The 19,379-nt window shown below is 45.0% G+C and overlaps 1 protein-coding gene across 8 annotated transcripts in view; it reads right to left on the bottom strand.

Annotated features, from left to right (window-relative positions):
* ZC3H13 (zinc finger CCCH-type containing 13) overlaps window positions 1-19,379 on the bottom strand; it is an 83,976-nt gene that overhangs the window by 30,681 nt on the left and 33,916 nt on the right. For 5 of the 8 annotated variants that reach the window (XM_040341264.1, XM_040341263.1, XM_040341262.1 and 2 more), the window contains 6 exons: window positions 15,531-15,707; window positions 13,330-13,637; window positions 11,405-11,857; window positions 9,197-9,367; window positions 7,585-8,077; window positions 5,198-5,301 (listed from right to left, as the gene is read on the bottom strand). In XM_040341264.1, coding sequence (XP_040197198.1) covers window positions 5,198-5,301; window positions 7,585-8,077; window positions 9,197-9,367; window positions 11,405-11,857; window positions 13,330-13,637; window positions 15,531-15,707 — 1,706 coding nt within the window. The remainder of the gene's footprint in view (window positions 1-5,197; window positions 5,302-7,584; window positions 8,078-9,196; window positions 9,368-11,404; window positions 11,858-13,329; window positions 13,638-15,530; window positions 15,708-19,379) is intronic. The other 3 variants (XM_040341268.1, XM_040341270.1, XM_040341266.1) reach the window with 1 other exon arrangement.

The following is a 19,379-nucleotide window of genomic DNA, read 5'->3' as shown; positions in this document are numbered from 1 at the left end:
GGGCCTTCTGGGCCAGGCTGGTCTCCGAATCCTGCCCAAAAAATATATGGAAGGAGAGGGATCAGGGGGAAAAGCATAAACTAGGGAGAACTAGTTCCATGGACCTACTAGAGCATCTGCTCAGATTGCCAGGGGATCCCTTGTTCTGGACACTGCTTTAGCTTGCTGTTGAACCTGTATGCCAATGGATCGATCTCTGGCCATCCCCAACGCCAGCAGATTTCCCAAAACACATTCGGGTGTAGGGACCATTCCCCTGGGGCTGATCTGCCGGCAGCTGAAATAATCTACCTTCCAGCTCTCTACTCCCGGGATATGAACTGCCAATAGAATAGGGACATATTAACCTCTGCCCAGGTTAATATGTGGTTCACGTCCTCCTGAGTTGAACGGCTCCTGGTACCATCCCTGGTGGTTGATATAGGCCACTGCAGTGGCATTGTAGGACTGAACCCTGATGGGGCAGTCCTGAAGCTCCACCATCCAGGACCATAGGGCCGGACGTACCGCCCATAACTCCAGGACATTGATGGGCAGGCTCTGCCCTTGACCATCTCCCCCGAGCTGTAAGCCCCTCTAGGGTCGCTCCCCAGCCAGAGACACTGGCGTCTGGTCAGTACTCTCCAAGACACTGGGAGGAAGAATCTTCCCTTTTGCAGGTTCCGATCCTGCAACCACCAGCTTAGGCTTACATTTTCCCAGGGGAGATATGGACATGGGGTAATCCAGGGCTTGCGCTCTCCTGTTTCAAGCCGACAAGATGTCTTGTTGTATAGGCCTGGAATGGAATTGAGCGTAGCTACACTGTTTCAGGGCCTGTAGCGAGTGATCTCTAAGCAGAAACAGGAAACTACATTCCTCTACTGCAAATCGCAGGAACCTCTGATGAGGTTGAAAGTAAATGCACATCCTTGATATCGATGGAGGCCAAGAGAAGTCTCCCATCTAGAGCGATGCTACTACTGAGCAGACTGACTCCATCCTGAAGGATTGGATTAACAGATGTTGGTGCAGGGATCTCAGGTCCAAGACTGGTCTTATGCCCCCATTTGGTTTTAGAAACGTGAAGATGTTTGAATAAAACTTTGTGCCTCTATCGGACACCGGAACCTGTATGATCACTCCCTGATGCCCTAACTGCTCTAAACTATTTTTTTTATTTTTGGAGGATCCGCAGGTACTTTTAATCTTAAAAACCTCCATAATTCCAGCTTGTAACCGCGGTACACTGTTAAGGTGCCCCACTCATCCTGCACCACTGTTCTCCAAATGTCCGCAAATTGGAGCAGTCTTCCTCTCCACCCGAGTGGGGGCGTCCCCTCAAAAGGGAGGACTTGGTGCTGGGTTTAATAGAGTTCTGGACCCAGGGTTTTATCTGGCCCTGCTGCTTGCCCCTGGCTCTATCCCTCTTTTGGCGGCAGAACTGCCTTGTCGCTGAAAATACCTGAGAAAGTCCCAGAGGTTTTAAATGAGGGATGCCTGGTCCTTCTCTTTACAGGAAGTAAAGAACTCTTTCCTCCAGAAATCTTGTAGATGTACTTGTCCAGATTATGAGCAAAAAAACCTTACCCACGAAAGTGGAACCCTGCCAATACAGGTAAGCCACACAAAAGTCTGCGCAGACGATACTTGCTGTATAAAATCCTTTAAGGCATCTACAGCAAAACAGCGGTCAAGGAATATCTGCCCTTTTTTCAGCAAGATCATCCGCCTGGTTAGGCCTATCAGGCAGTCTGACCTGATCCTTTAAGGACTGTCAGACTCCAATTGCTAGCGACAGCTGACAATAGCTGAACTGGTCAAAGAAAAGGAAGCCTTTAATAATGACTCCAGTTTGTCAACAGGGTTTTTTCAAGCCCTATGCATTATCCATTGGACAAGTTAAGTTCTTGTTTAACCACTTGCTGACGGCCGTACGATTTTGTATGGCCGCAGAGCGGCTCCCAATCTCTAACAGGCCGTCTTTTTACGGCCGCCCCTTTGCACGTTCCCCGCGCGCGCTCCCGAGCGCGCAGCGGGGAACTGCTGTGCTGGCCGTGTCCCTTGGACACAGCCAGTCACAGATCGCCGTGAACGGCCAATCGGAGCGGCCGTTTCCTAGGCGATCTGTGCGGCCAATGAGAGATGATCTCATGTTTACATATGAGATCATCTCTCATTCCCGGCTCTCGCAGACAGCGAGGAGACGGATCTGTGTCTCTTGTACATAGAGACACAGATCGGTCACCCCCCCCCCCCCAGTCACCCCCCTTCCCCCAGTTAGAACACTAATATTAGAGTACACATTTAACCCCTTCCTCACCCCCTAGTGTTAACCCCTTCCCTGCCAGTCACATTTATACAGTAATTAGTACATATTTATAGCACTGATTGCAGTATAAATGTGAATGGCGCCAAAAATGTGTCAAAAGTGTCCGATGTTTCCGCCATAACGTCGCAGTCCCAATAAAAATCGCAGATCGCCGCCATTTCTAGTAAAAAAAAATAAAAAAAATAATAATAATAATTCTGTCCCTTATTTTGTAGGCGCTATAACTTTTGCGCAAAGCAGTCGCTTATTGCGTTTTTTTTTTGTTTTTTTTTTAATAAAAATATGTAGAATACGTATCGGCCTAGACTGAGGATAAAAAAAAAAACGTAAAAAAATAAAAAATTGAGCTATTTATTATAGCAACAAGTAAAAAAACATTTTTTTTTTTTAAAAATTGTCGCTCTATTTTTGTATATAGCGCAAAAAATAAAAACCGCAGAGGTGATCAAATACCACCAAAAGAAAGCTCTATTTGTGGGGAAAAAAGGACGTTAATTTTGTTTGGGAGCCACGTCGCACGACCGCGCAATTGTCAGTTAAAGCGACGCAGTGCCGAATCGCAAAAAGTCCTCTGGTCAGGAAGGGGTTTAAGTGCCCAGTAAGGAAGTGGTTAAGAAAGACTGCCAAGCTCAATTTCTTAAAAATGTCCTCCATGGGATATAAAAGGGAAAACCCCCCAGGAAAAGGAGCAAAAATCCTGTCAGGATGTTCCTAATCAGCATACACTGCCTGTTCCAACAGCAGGTGCAAGGGGAAAGCCTGTGCAGCCCAAGGAGGCTTCAGGGACCCCAGAGAAGACAAGGGAGGGTCAGAAACATCTGCAGGGGGTAACTTAAAGACAGAACAAACTATCTCTGTAAGAGTCTGGATCAAAAGCCTCTGCGACAAAGGCTGATGCCAACTGGACATCTTCTGCCCCAGAATCCTCGGCATTTAGCTCTTCCCCATCCTCAACCCATTCTTGCTCCAAATTAGGAGGCTCAGGGGAGGGGGATCGGTCACGCTTCTTGCCACCCTGCGGGATGGAGGCAATTATGTGCTCTAACTCAGCTAGGGCAGAGGACAATTCATCCCTGGTGACAAAGGCTAAAGCAGCAGCGTTGACTGTAGGCACAATACCAGACAGGTGTAGTGGCTCAGATAGCCTGGAAGCCTCTGGTCTCTCAGGGCATACAACACTAGGCTTTTGACTAGGCTCCTTAGGAGCTGACAACATAGATGGGCTCTTTCCTGTAGTGTTAGCCCCGCTCCTCATTTTTTGAAGACAATGCAGGCTACAAAAAAGGAGTACCTGGGTTTAGTATTTTACCCCAGAAGGGAGACCTTTAATAGGGCTCACCAAGCCCCTATGCAACAATCCTGCCAAGCTCTTTAGCTTGCCAACCAACACCTGGTGACTAATGTGACCCGGGTAGGGAGGAATGAACTGTTGAAAGCAAAAGGTTTTCAGAGCCTGCTCTGTGTCCCACAGCTGTCCCCCTGTAAGCGCATAATGTCAGCTACTTCAGCTTAAATAGGATGGCTGTGCGCTAGAACGCTCTGCCCCTGCGTGCGCAGTCGAGGTCCTGTGTCCGAGGAAGCAACAAATTTTTGTGCGCCGACCATCCACAAAAGACAAGACAGCAAAAGACAACAAGAAAGCTTACTCTTTCCAACAGTCAGCCCAAAACTCCCCACTGCAGTCACCGCTACACAGGTGTTCAGCCTTAGCTAGATTGACAGTTTGTTACACACATGGGGCACCCCACAATAAGTAAATAAGGGGGATTTCATTTACCTGTCCAGGCGCAGGGAAACCTTAGAAATGAAGAGTCCAATCTTCACCCATCACACCAGGTTCCTGTCACTTGAGGACCTTCAAGGACTGGGTACCCTTTTCATATTTTAGGGTCCACTCCCTTGGACCTGTACAGCACCCTGCAGGAATGCCTTAGCTCTGTGGTGTCCAGGATTCCACTATGCAGGGTCCAGCGCTTGGAGGTCGCATTACAGACAAAACCTTGCGTACCATTTATCTTTGCATACAAGTTTGTTTCAAATGGATCCGATTGGTGAATCCCTGGATTCATTTTAGAACCATGCTGGGACTTCAAGACCTGGAGAGAGCTCTAACGTGCCCATCTGATACACTTGGCAATGTTGGAGCAGGAGGCCCTCTATGAGAGCCTGTTTATAGGACTCCATTTTGAAAACATAAGCCATGGTTGCCAGGTAGAACCTGAAAGCCCTTAACCTCGTACCAGGGAAACATGTGCATGCTCTGGGATGTCGGGTTGGCAAGCCCAGATCACGATCAACAGGTTGCTGACCTGCCATCCCAGAGCATTAGTGTGCATGAAGTTGGCAGCGGAGGAAGCAGGCAGCTCTGGAGGAAGACTGAATAACATAAGCCGATGCTGCTTCTGTAGTGCCAACTCCCCCAGGCAAAGCGATACCAAGAGCACTTCGCTTGGGACCTTTCTAGCTGCCTGGAGAGAAATGCCAGCAGAAGATGGAAGAGGAAAAATTTGGTGTATTAAACATCACATACACTGCACTTTTGAAACGGGCATATTAGCACTTATTAAAAAACGTTTTTTTAGGCTGCTTTCACACTGATCTGCATGTGCAGCACAATGCCGTTTTCCTGCGGGTTAGCTGCACTGAGCCATAGACTTCTATTATATCTTGCAGGTTACGTGTTCTTTCTGAAAGAACGCCAAAACTCCTGAATGCAGAAATTACCTTTTTGCAGAATATAAGTGCCAGTTACTACAGAATCAGCTTGCATAAGGAAACAGACTTTAAAGCCCTAATATAAGAATGAAGCACTTGAGTCCGGTACATTCAACTAGATTACTTAAAATTCAGTTCTGTAGAGAACAAAAAACAATTGTTAATGCTTACTCTTCTCATCACCACTGTTGTAAGTATCGCTCTCTGGAGAGTGTTCTCTACGGCGCTTTGGAGACTGACGTGGACTTGGGCTGCTTTCATTTCTATGCCGCTTTCTGCAAGAGTAAAATAGAAATAAATGTAAATCGAAATCTAGAAATTGCGTTAACCACTTCAATACCAGGCACTTACACCCCTTCCTGCCCAAGCCAATTTTCAGCTTTCTGTGCCGTTTTAATGAAAATTGCGCCGTCATGCTACACTGTACCCAAACAGAATTTTTATCATTTTGTTCCCACAAATAGCTTTCTTTGGTGGTATTTGATCACCTCTGCAGTTTTTTTTTTTTTTTTTTTTGCTAAACAAATAAAAAAAGGCCGAAAATTTACGCTATAAAATTTTGTAAATAAGTAAGTTTTCTCTTTCACTGATGGGCATTGATAAGGCGGCACTGACAAGGCGGCACTGACGGGCACTGGTATGCAGCACAGATGGGCACTCATGAGTGGCACTGGTAGGCTACCCTGATGGGCACTGAAAGGCTGCAATGATGGGTACTTATGGGTGGCACTGATAGGCAGCAATGCTGGGCACTGATGGGCATCCCTGGTGGCACTGACAGGCATTGCTGATGGGCATTGATTGGCAGCTGCCTTGGGTCACAGATTGGCATTTCCCTGGTGGTCTAAGGGGGGCATACATGGTGGTCCAGTGTGGTAGCCATCCCTGGTGGGCATCAGAGGGGGGGGGGGCTAAGCTGATAATCAGCACAGACCCCCCAGTCAAGAGAGCAGCCGATCGGCTCTACTCGTGTCTGTCAGATGCGAGTGAGGAAAAGCTGATCAACGGCTCTTACTGTTTACATCGTGATCAGCCGTGATTGGACACGGCTGATCACGTGGTAAAGAGCCTCCGTCAGACTGACACACCGCACCACCGATCGCCACGGTGCACGCCCCCGCGGCTGCTATCCTGCTGGACGCCATGACGTCCAGTCAGGATAACTGAACCGCCGCCCGGCCATCATTTTACGATCGGCCTGGCGGGTTAGTGGTTTAAGGATCCGAGACTCTTACAGGGCACTGATAATGGAATACCTACACTGGCAGTAAAATAAAGTGCAATTTTTTGTTCCAATACTTTGCTTCTCAAAGGGTAATATAAAGAGGAATTCCAGGCAACATGTAGGCATGCAGTGAGCTAGTAGTTTAATCCAGTAAATAAAGCAAACGCACTGTAAACAGACTGTTCACTCAGTTTACAGTAATCTGAATTCTGTGTAACCTCCAACAGAACAAGTACACAACCGCTCTACACATGATTAGTAGGGACTTTATTGGGAAATACATTTTCGTGAAGATTGTGCTGTGTAGCTTCAACCCTTTCTGCATCACCAATCTGAATTGAATTGCCAAGACAAGTTTTAAATCGATTTAGGGCTATGAAAAAGGTCTTCTCCCAATTGGGTTGAACTAAAAAAAAAGAAAAAAAGCTGACAGCTCCGATCGGAGACAATGTACTATCTGACGTTAGTACAACAAACCCCCCACCGGTGAGCTGTTGTGGTTCTGACAGGGGGGACAGCCCCCCGCCAGAACACTCCAATCAGCCAAGGCTGAGAGCGCCGATCGGGAGCCGGTTGGCTACTGGTTTTCCAGCATACTCGTAAGAAAGAACCGGCCAAACACACACACCATACACACAGGCCGAATGTCTGACAGTTTTTATTGAACCTTCCGATGTTGCCCGATATCCGGCCCATGTGTACAGGAAAGGGCTGCTAGTTCGAAACATGTCTGACTGACAGGATGGCAACTAAAAAGGCTACTTTAAAGGAGAGTCTAATAAATAAATAGGCATCATATCAGCCATCGCGATTTCTAAATATCAGCATTGGCGAAAGAAAAACCCATATCGGTCGACGTCTACATAGTGGAAATATAGCTTCCCCCTGTGGACAACCAAACTGTTAATATGGCAAAAAACTGGACTTGCTGGGTTATTAATAAAATGTACTTTATTAGTTGAATGGTGTCTAGATAAATATCAAAATCAAAAACACACGGTGCAAACAACCCATCTGTTAACCCATTGACCCTGATTAAAAACGCAAAAGGTAAGAAAAGCTAGTTAAGCCAATCCAATAGAAATTTCTTTGTAAAGGGGAAAAGGTCCATAGCAAGAAACTGATAACTCACAAAGTGGAATAGGGTTATAGGGAGAACGCTCAGAGGGCATTGGACCAGTGTCCAATCACCTGAAGGTGCCGACCTATAAATCAAAATGTCTGTTTGATATTGATGAATATATATACAAGTGAATTTCAACTCAACACAGAGAATTAACCATCACATAACAGTCTCTTCCCAATAATAAAACATGTAAAGCTTGACACTTACTTGGTTTTCCTATCTTCATGGGCATCTTTTAGACTTCTTTCTTCCCGTACTTCATCCCTTTTCTCTCTACGATCTTCTCTTCCTTTGTCCTTTTCATCCCAGTCTCTTGGACGCTCTCTTTCTCGCTCTCTGCCCCTCTCTCGTTCTCTTTCACGCTCTCTCTCCCGTTCTCTTTCGCGCTCTCTGTCCCGTTCTCTCTCTCGCTCCCTTTCACGTTCTCGTTCTCTCTCGCGTTCTTCTCGTTCTCTTTCCCGTTCTCTCTCTTTTTCTCTCTCACGCTCACGAGCTCTCTCGCGTTCAGACTCTCTCTCTTTTTCTCTCTCTCTTTCCCTCTGTTCTCTCTCACGCTCCCTCTCCCTTTCTCGCTCACGCTCTCTAGTTCTGTCATCCCTCCTATCATCTGTTCGGTCAACTCTGCGCTCATCTCTTCTTTCTTCACGCTCATCATCATTCCTTCCTCTGTGAGGTGCTGGAGGAGATGTTGGTCTTTGATCTAAAAATGAGAAGACAAATAAAAATGTACTTTGTTGGTTGTCTGTAGAAATTTCCTTGACTACATACTGGGGGAGATTTACTAAAACTGTTGCACACAGAATCTGGTGCAGTTGTGCCTAGTAACCAATAAGCCAACTTCAACTTGAGCTTGTTCAATTAAGCTTTGCCCAAAAAAAAAAAAAAAAAAAAAAACTTGACGGCGATTGGTTACAAAGCACAGCTAAACCAGAATCCGTGTGCACCAGTTTTAGTACATCTCCCCTACTGACTGCTCAAATTAAAGCTGTCACACAGAAAAATAGAGCATATAACCTACTTGACCTTCAGGTCAAGAAACCCTCCAACCTTAACCAGTATTTTTTAGAACGGTTAAAGGAGTAGTAAATATGTTTTTTTTTTACCGTCATGCATTCTATGCATGAAGATAAAAAGCCTTCTGTGTGCCGCAGCCCTCCTCAGCACCCCTAGTACTTACCAGAGCCCCATCTCTTTCCAGCGATGTCCACGAGTGTCTCGGCTAATCCTCCTGATTGGCTGAGACACAGCAGTGGCGCCATTTGCTCCCGCTGCTGTCAAAGTCAGTTAGTCAATCAGAAGAGAGAGGGGGTGGGGCCGAACCGCAGCTCCGTGTCTGAATGGATACACTGAGCTGCAGCTCGGCTGCCCCCATAGCAAGCTGCTTGCTGTGGGTGCGCTCTACAGGAGGGAGGGGTCAGGAACACAGAAGAGGGACCCGAGGAGGAGGATCCGGGCTGCTCTGTGGAAATCCACTGCACCAGGGCATGCAAGTATAACATGTTTGTTTTTTTTAAACAATACTTTACAATCTGCAAAAGCAAACTCAGAACCAGTTTCCCTTAGACTATCCCAACAGACTAATTTCTAATCCATTTTACCTCCGATATAGGATAAATATAGTGCTGTAAACTATTTGTGTTGCAGTTTGACCTGACATAGGGGACTAGAAGTAGGGGGGCAATCTTGGGCAAGGAGGAAACAAATGGAAGGGCAGGTAAAAAGTGAAAACCTTTGTTATTGAAATTATATTTAATAAATAAGGAGCAATAAAGTCAAATTGTATGCTTTAAGTACTAAATATTTAGACTAATGACCTTACCTCTCTCTCGACGATCTCGATCCCCATGTCTACGATCAAATGAAGAATCTCTTCCCTGCTCCCGACTGTCATATCGTTCTCTATCTGCATAACTACTCCTGGACTCCCAGTTGTCATGGTAACTGCTGCTACTGTGGTTATCAACCTGGGAGGCTCTTGTTCCACGACCAGCTTTTAAAAAACAAAAATCAGCTGTAAAGGGTTGTCACCTCAATATAAAACTACAGAGAAGTTTAAATAGGAACTTAATTGAAATTTAATGAGTTATAGGTTTGAGTAATTTTTGGAGCTACAATATACATCAATGCACAGGTGTTTGTGCACATTGACAATGCAGTGCCAGCTCCCCTAAATGGCAATGCCAACAATCACAAATGAAAATCTCATACAGAACTCAGTCCAGAAAATAACTTCAGAAAGAAGCAAAAGAAGCTAAAGAAGATTTTAGAATGATTACTTCTCATCTGGGGTGCACAGAGACTTAAAGATAAATAATCTTTGTAGTAAACCCCATTAGATTGTAAGCTCTTATGAGCATGGTTCTTCCCAACACTATTGTGTTGCAACTACTATTATACAGTCTCCCTTGGTTGGTGCTGTATAAAAGTTATAAAAGAATGGAAAGAATGCCTCAGAATACATGGGGTTGGTGTAGCCATATGCCTTAACACAGAAAGTTGGAATCTACATTTAGGCTGCTTTCACACAGAGCAGCGCTGGGCTTTGGCGGTAAAGCGCCGATATTTTTAAGGGCGCTTTACCGTCGTTTTTGCGGCACTATTCGGCTTTTAACCCTTGCTCGCGGCCGAAAAGGGGTTAAAACTGCCCGCAAAGCGCTGCTGCATTGATTTCAATAGGCAGGGACACTTTAGGAGCGGTGTATACACCGCTCCTACAGCTCTTAAATGATGTGGTTAGCAGGACTTTCTTTTACCATCCTGTCAGTGCACCGCTCCAGTGTGAAAGCACTCTGGCCTACACCATAAGAACGATCATAGCAGCTGTTCAGCCGCTTGATTGTTCTTGCGGGTGGCGAGAGGTATCTCTCCGTTGATCCCCACTGAGTAGGCAGATCACCGCTCCGTCTCTGCACACTGCGCAGGGGCCGACCTGTCAGAGCGCCACTCTCCTCTATGGGGGATCGGATGAAAACATACAACCTGTCCGTTTTCATCCGATCCGTTTTCATCCGATCCACCAGACGGATGGAAAATAGGGTTTCCATCCGGCTGAATTTAGCAGATCGAAGTGGATTGGATGTCAGCGGACACGTCACCGTTGACATCCGTTGCTCCATAGACCTGCATGGTGCGTCTGTTCAGGACCGCCTAAAAAACCTAAATGGTCCGCCCATGTGAAGGGGGCTTAAAGGGGTTGTAAAGGTTTGTTTTTTTTTTCTAAATAGGTTCCTTTAAGATAGTGCATTTGTTGGGCTCACTTACCTTTTCCTTCGATTTCCCTTCTAAATGTTTTTTTTTCCCCTTTGTCTGAATTTCTCACTTCCCGTTCCTCCTCAATAAGCTTGCCCCCATCATCCATGGGTGTTAGTCAGCCAGAACAGCTTACTGAGGAGGAACAGAAAGTGAGAAATTCAGACATAGAAAACAAAGGAAAAAAACAACAATGTACTAGCTTAAAGGAACCGATTTAGAAAATAAACAAACCTTTACAACCCCTTTAAGCCTCTTTCACACGGGCGGACCATTTAGGTCCGCCTGCCAGTTTTTTAGGCGGACCTAAACAGACGCTCCATGCAAATCTAGTTTTAACCTTTCAAGATAAAAGTTAGGTTTAAGGCATCCTCTGTAAAAAATAAATCATTTTAAGCATGATACTCCCTAAGGATTAATCACTTCTAAAAGTGATGCAGACACTGCAACTTTTCTCAACAGAACCATAAAAGCGCACCAGCAGATTAAAATGAATTAGTCCCTCCCAATCAAAATCAGTATCCAAAGACAGTGGGACAAACCACTTTTCTTTCAGAGAACAGACAGTCTGCAACAAATTTTGTTAAAACCCTTGCAATGTACATTGATTACCCAGAAGAGATTTTTTCTCGACAAAAGTTGTAGTATTTTCTTTGTAAAGAGTAACAGTAATAAAATGTGTGAAATATATGTGAACATACACCGTTTTACATTTATTACACCCAAGGCACTGGTGTAGGTATAAAAGAGAGTGGGGGGGGGGGGGGGGGGGGGCTACCTTTTTCAGGAGGGTCAGGAGCACGCACTCTTGACCGGCCATTGCGATCATTCCTGGTATCACTTCTGGAGTCATTTCTGCTCTCATTTCGTGTTTCAGATCGGGAAGCATCTTCTCGCCCATGGCTTCTTCTGTAACTTCGATCTTCATACTGATCATCCTTTCGGTGGGATTCACGGTTATCTCTTTCTCTGTAATCATGTGTGTCGCGGGCTGGCCGAGTGTCTTTCTGCTCACGGTTTTCTTTACCATCTCTGTAGTCCCGGCTATCTCTGGCCTCACGGCCTTCTCTGGTTTCTCTAGTTTCTCTTCGATCACGATTGTCTCTTATGTCTCTGCGATCACGACCATCGCGAGATTCTCTGTCATCTCTGTGCTCTCTGGAACTACTTGGTTCCCGATCATGATCTCTATCATCGCGCTCTCTGTCTTTGTCCTTTCTTCCTCTGCTGTCTAAACAAAATACACAGGTCTTGAAAATTTCCTTAAAGTAGATGTAAACCCCATTCATGAAAACTGACCTGGGCACATATATATAATCTGTAGTGTTTACTTATATCTCTCCAAAGCAGTCCCATGTCTTTCTGCTGCTTTGTTCCGGTTAGCATGATAACTTCTGACAAGTTCGCCAAAATACGAGATAAAAGCATCTGAAAATTTGTGTCAGGGAGGGTGCTATAAATATATTAGCAGAGAGCTGGTCTCTTCACAGTAGGGGTTCGACCGATATCGTTTTTCAGGGCCGATACTTAGGCTGCCTTTCAGGCCGATATTCTTTAGATTTAAACTTTTTTTACACTGTCCTTTAAAAAAAATAAAAAATCCCTTGCGATAGTCAGCAACAGGTACTCTTTATGGAGGGATCTGAGGTGTATTAACAGCCGAAGCCCCCCCCCCCCCCCAGCACTTAAAAGTATTCAAAATGTAAAGAGCACATCCATTTTTTAAAACTGGTGTCTTTAGGATGCCAGTAATCCAGAAGTGAGGTCATGACATTGCTTACAGGTTACTAGATCCGAGACCCGGTCTTTGGCCAGCCGGTGGATGTGCCGGCTGGTCGCTTGAGCCTCCCGGTGGGACAGGAGACCAGGGAGAACAGCAGGATGTGCCCTATCGCTGCTTGCAATAACAGCTGAGTGGATGCTTCAAAAAAAGTGAATATTGGCCACACCGATAATCGGTTGACCCCTAATTAACAGCAAAGCTCTGCACGTTTCTTTGCCTATATGGGGGGCTATGTGCCTTTCCTCCAAATCAGTTGTCACACAGTGCATGGCCAGACTCCACACCCACTGCTGGAACAGAAAGAAAAATGAACTGCTTCTAAAGCCTTGGCTATGTAGATTTTTAAGTACAATATTCTGGCGCCATTCCACAGGCATACACAATTTTAAAATGTTAAGGTATTTATTCTCCAGGGCCTCTGCTTATAAAAATATAAAATCATTGGGTGTTAAAGTAATTTTTTTTACTAAAAATGCTGATTTTACATTTTGAGAGAGAAAAGTAAGTATTTTTTCCTAACTGGAAGTGGTTAATACATTTTTAAAATAGGCAATTAAATGTAGCAGCTCAAGGAGAACATCACTTTGAGAATACCAAAATCTGCTGTCTGGTAGATGTGCAGGCCACCCAGCCATTTAGCAGCTACTACTTAGAGACACCAAAAAATTGCAAAGTGCCACTGATCCCAGCACTCAACCTGTAAAGTTAAAACTGCACTTGTAGTCGCCATTATAAGGTGTAATACAATGTTAAGAATAAAAAAAATAAAAGCATTAACAGTGCTTGATGAGAATATCTATAAATATAGCATTGAATATTTATAAATAATTCTTATCAAGCACTGTTAATGCTTTGATTTTTTTTATCCTGGCATATTTAACATATATATCATTTTTATTCACTTTACATGTAGCACATACCATCCCTCCTGTCGTGCCGCCTGTCCTGGGAAGCAGACGTTCTCTCCCTCTCGGGTCTTCCTTTTTCTCTAGCTGGGGAGTGATGTTTGGACTGACTTCGTCTCCTCTGAGGAGATGATCCATGAGTACCATATGGAGAGGAGGAGCGCCTTCCAGCAGGTGAGGAGGTCCTGTGATAAGGAAGGGATGGAGATCTTCTGCGACGAGGGGAGGGAGAGTGTCTCTGTACAGAGGATCCAGACTGTGATGATGGAGAATGATGTCTTGATGATATGGGAGAGTGATGACGTGCAGCAGGAGAAACTGACCTAACAAATGTAAAATAAAAAAAATTGGAAATTGCACATACATAATTTTTTCAACCACCAACTTTAAGACCCCTTTCTAACTGGAGGCATTTTCCAGGCACTTCAGCGCTAAAAATAGTGCCTGAAAAAATTCCTCAGCTGTAATCCCAGTGTGAAAACCCGAGGGCTTTCACACTGGGGCGCTGCGCTGGCAGGAATTCAAAAAAGTCCTTCAAGCAGCTTCTTTGCAGCACTCTAAAGCAACCCTGCCCATTAAACCCGCAGATTTTAACCTTATTTTGGTTAAAGCGGGGGTTAAAAGCACCCCACTATTGGACAAAAAGCACCGCAAATACGACGGTAAAGCACAGCTTTATTGCCAACGCCTGGGCGCTGGCAGTGTGAAAGTGCCCTAAGTTAGCGCCTTTAGCAGAAGATAAAAGGATTAATTATTCAAAGCAGAACTGCTACTGCTGGTTAAGACTAGAAAATAGTATAATATTATATTCCTAGCCAGTTCAAATAGGACTATGCTGTAAAATCCTTTTCTTGGGGCTGATTGAGGGATGCTGGAAATAATAAACTTTTGTGGTATACTGTCACCTACATAAAATCGGACACTGAGCCCATCCCCTCCTACTTTCAGCATGCCTCAGTGCCAAAAGTATGAACATAAACACACAGGGGAAGGACAGCAGTCCTACTCTATGTTGGTAGCATAGGGGTTATTCTGGGCTTGCCTATAGTTTACCAGTGTCAAAGCCTGAGTTCCTTGACAACGAGACACAAAAGAGTAAATTCGTATTTAATCTCCACAAATTTTTTCTCTTCTTATAGGCAATCATCTTGAAGAAACTCGCAATTATTGTGATCTAACCTCTAAATTAATGACATTTAGCTTCCTGGAGCAGTGCATCAAAATAATTGCCATTTAATCATAAAAATCACTGTTTTGAAAGTGAAGTGTTGAAACATGTTAGCGATAACATAAAATTGTGATTTAGGTTTTTTGAGAATTAAAAGGAATGTTAACATGCAATAGCTTTTGTAAACTGACTTTTACACACACAAAAAAAAAAAAGCTACTGTAGTGCAGGGACTACTTTGAAGTCATACTAATATGAATGGTTGCCATTGGAAATCATGGGGAACTACTTGTCCTGCTACTTTGCCATCCCAAATCGTGGGACAGGTCGTACAAGTGTGAAAGGGGCCTTAGCCTACTTTAACATTTTTTACATACATGGTTGTTTTTTTATATCGCTTTCTATGTTGAGGAGCCCAAACCAAGGTTTTAACCTAATAAATCCTAATGATAGAATGGCCAGAACTTCCAAGCCTGATTTATCACATCCTGTACACACATGAAAGCATGACAGATGCATCATTTGAAAGCACAAACATGCATGCCATATAGCAAATATTGCCATCTGAAATGCTACACTTTAGCTTGTAACCAGAACCACCATGTAAAAGGTATGAGGTTTACGCAAAGGAGTTTTTTGCAGGTTTTCTTCTCACAGGCTGGTCATTTTACAAAAGCTACTCTTTAGCCCAGCAGTGCGATCTTAGATGTCCGAAATGCGAATTCAGCCATACAGTTGTATGGGCACTGAAGTAGGATCGCATGGGTGTTCTCACCTATGCAATCCGATTCCTGTGCGAGTTCACAGTTCGCACTGCGATCTGTGAACCTATCTGGGGGTGTCATTAACAATGTATTGACACCCGCATCGGTTCGCAGAAGGCAGTGTGAACTGCCTTGCGGGAGAGGAGCGATGCGGGAACCAGCGCTGTAGTCACGCATCGCACTAGTCTGAACCTAGGTTTCAGGTTCTCACTTGTTAAGTACAAGTACTCTATTAAAAAAAAAAACCTCAGCTAATCCATCTTGAAAAGAAAGAAAAGCCTCACCTTCGGGAAGGGGAGATGCCATGCTTGTGAGAGGAGGATTTGACAGGTGTTGGCGATGATGTGTGGCGCCTTCGGGATGTAGGTGGAGAGTAGTCTCTTGAATGGGAAGAATTACTGCCTGAGCGCTCAGCTGGGCTTGGAGACCTTTTCTGCCTATGAGATCCTTCTGAAGTATCCCTAAATAAAATGAGAAAACTCTTGTGTAACTTAGAATGACATTTGTCTTAAAAAAACACTGAGCCAAATTCCATAGATTGTTGTTGCAAAGAAAACTACAGCAGCAGTTGACCAGAGGCCCATTTCCTCTCTAACTAATAACCATCTTTAGTATCACTGGGCCCTCCTTTCCTTTTAGATTGTGAGCCCTAAAGAGTAGGGCTCTCAGATTCCTCTTGTATGCAATTGTTCTGTAACTGTACTGTCTCCCTCCGTTTTGTAAAGCGCTTTGCAGACTGTTGGCACCATATAAATCCTGTATAAACTATTAATACCAATTAATGGGACTGTTCTAGATTGAGGAAATTTTGCCAATTGTAAAACTGTCCTGCTCCCTGCACCAAGGATCTGTCCCGTTTGAGGAGATACACAGCCGAAGAACCATGTAAAAATTTACAAGAAATCCAAGCATATTCCATCACATGCTATACTGTTCTTTTAATTCTGCTGAAGAATCTTCAGCACTTCAAGACTTCTCATTTCTGAGAGTTTCCAGCGCCTGGTTTCCCTCTTCTGCATTTCAATCTATCAGCTCTCATGTCAATAGGGAATGCAGTAATGATGGAGGGGCTGACAAAGAACAATGGAGCACAGTGTGGACCAGGCTGTGAGCAAAGATCAGAGATGCTGCCAGCGGGACAAATACATTTTAAGATATTAGAAAAAAAAAGTTTTTTTTTTTTTAATATAGCAGCGGACCATAAACTGTCTCCCTAGACTTCCAATATGTGCATACAGTGGCAAGAAAAGGTATCAAACAAAATACACCACCGACTGGCTTCAGACACAGAAAATTTGCCTTTTGGAGTGGCCCAGAGCTTAAAGTGCTTGTTAACCCACTTCTATTAAATGGTCTTATCCCCTCTGTACCTTAACATGTTTTCCCTGTGTTCTGTAAAAAAAATCTGCCGATCTGTAAGCTCCTCTTCAGGCGCACAGCCAATTCCTCTCCTCGCTTCTCTTTCTCCGGCTCACAGCTGCAGTGGGCGGGGCCAGGTCCACTGCAGCTGTGAGCCGGAGAGAGAGAAAAGCAAGGAGAGGAATTGGCTGTGCGCCCGAAGAGGAGCTTACAGATCAGCAGATTGTTTACAGAACACAGGGACATATGTTAAAGGAGTTCTCCGAGCTAAAACTTTTAACCCCCGCTGTGCCCGGGCTGTAAAACTATACAAAATAAACCTTCACTTACCTGCCTACGATCCCCCGTTGTTCCGATATCGCCGTCCCGTTCTCCGGTCCCGGTCTCTTCCACTTCCTGGGGGTCGGTGACTCACAGTGCGCTCAGCCTATCAGCGGCCGCAGCAATGTCCCGTCGCGGCCGCTGATAGGCTGAGCGCACTGAGTCACCGACCCCCAGGAAGTGGAAGAGACCGGGACGGCGATATCGAAACAACGGGGGATCGTAGGCAGGTAAGTGAAGGTTTATTTTGTATAGTTTTACAGCCCGGGCACAGCAGGGGTTAAAAGTTTTAGCTCAGAGAACTCCTTTAAGGTACAGAGGGGATAAGACCATTTGATAGAAGCCGAGAGGAGTGAGAGAGACGACAATTAGCTGAGCACCTGGAGCTGCATACAGATCGGCAAATATTTTACATTACACAGGCACAGAGGTTATTAAGGTACAGAGGGGATAAGACCATTTCATAGCAGAAAATACACCAAGGACAGAGGAGACAGACACAGGGAGAGCTGCAGAGAGCAAGCTGCGGATGACAGAATCACGTAAACAGACCACAAAGTCAGGGCTCAGCAGCCATGATAATCGTGATCTGTTTGCAGAGAGGAGGGTATAGACAGACAGGATCAGCCAGTTTTTTTAGGGTATACAGGGGGCCAAATGACACAGCACAAGCACTGTGCTGTACAACATGCTTTATCCACTTAAGACCTGGACCAAAATGCAGGTAAAGGACCTGGCCATTTTTTGCGATTTGGCACTGCGTCGCTTTAAGTGACAATTGCGCGGTCGTGCGACGTGGCTCCCAAACAAAATTGGCGTCCTTTTTTTCCCACAAATAGAGCTTTCTTTTGGTGGCATTTGATCACCTCTGCGGTTTTTATTTTTTGCGCTATAAACAAAAATAGAGCGACAATTTATATATTTTTTTTACTTTTTGCTATAATAAATATCCCACAAAAATATATAAAAACAACTTTTTTTTCCCCTCAGTTTAGGCCGATACGTATTCTACCACCTATTTCTGATAAAAAAAAAAAATCGCAATAGGCGTTTATCGATTGGTTTGCACAAAATTTATAGCGTTTACAAAATAGGGGATAATTTTATTGCATTTTTATTTTATTTTTTATTTTTTTTAATACTAATGGCGGCGATCAGCGATTTTTTTCATGACTGCGACATTATGGCAGACACATCGGACAATTATGACACATTTTTGGACCATTGTCATTTTCACAGCAAAAAATGCTATAAAAATGCATTGTTTACTGTGAAAAATGACAATTGCAGTTTGGGAGTTAACCACTAGGGGGCGCTGAAGGGGTTAAGTGTGACCTCACATGTGTTTCTAACTGTAGGGGGCGGGCCTGGACGTGTGACGTCATTGATCGCCTTTCCCTGTATCAGGGAACAGACGATCAATGACAGCGCCACAGTGAAGAACGGGGAAGCCGTTTTTACACACAGCTCTCCCCGTTCTTCAGCTCCGGGGACCGATCGCGGGACAGTGGCGATCGGGTCCCGCGGAGCTTTGGATCAGGTACTTAAAAGAGGACGTACAGGTACGTGCTTGTGCCCAGCCGTACCATTCTGCAGACGTACATGTGCAGGAGGCGGTCCTTAAGTGGTTAAAGGAAAATATTTTTTTCTCTTCCGTTCATGGACGGACACAGCAGCATTGACCTTAGGGTTAAAAAACAGCACTTTAAGCTTTAAAACACTTCTCTCAGTGGGCGTGTCCCCCGTGGGCGTGTCCGCCGGGTACATCCCACTCTCTGGAAACATCCAGCCCCATTTTTTTTTCTGCCTAGCGTTAGGAGAAGACATGGCCTTTCTGGAGTCCATGTGCTCTGGATTTTTTTTGTGATTTTTTCACTTTTTATTGATTTTTTGCCTGCACTTTTGAATCCTGTGATCTATAATCAACTGCCGACTGGGTGACAGGTTGGATCCTCGAAGTCCCCCCATGTTTGGCCATCGAGCGTGTGCCGGTCTTTAGCTAGGCCGTCCACGACATGCCAGGGGTGGCCGGTGAACTACACGTTCCAGAGCACACATGACCGGTCTCTATGGCCGTGTCACAGTGTGCCGGGCCGACAGCCATGCCGTAAGCGGACGTTGGATCTGTCTGGAATGCCTCCAGCCGGTGGTCGCAGGACGGGTACGTTTTTCCCCCTGGTTTCGGCTGGTGCATTCCTGGGGAGGTCGATTGAGGGTCCGCCCTGCTTTCCTCTCTCCCTTCCTCTCCCTCCTTCCCCGTTTCTGGGTGATGGCCGTGAGGTGGGGGGCCCGCCTGGGGGGCTCAGTCTGACCTAACGGCTGCTGTGGGTGCTATTTTGGTGTTATTTAATACTTTGTGTACTGCCATGTGTGCGGGGGGGACCCATGGGCCTAATAGGTTGCCGTGTTTCACTGGGGCATCACTGTGTGTGTTTTTAAAAAAAAAAAAGTTT

This window comes from Rana temporaria, chromosome 2 (genome assembly GCF_905171775.1).
Source record: "Rana temporaria chromosome 2, aRanTem1.1, whole genome shotgun sequence".
NCBI classification, from domain to species: domain Eukaryota; kingdom Metazoa; phylum Chordata; class Amphibia; order Anura; family Ranidae; genus Rana; species Rana temporaria.
Note: the sequence above shows the minus strand (reverse complement) of the source record. Positions and strands in the feature narration are given on the sequence as shown.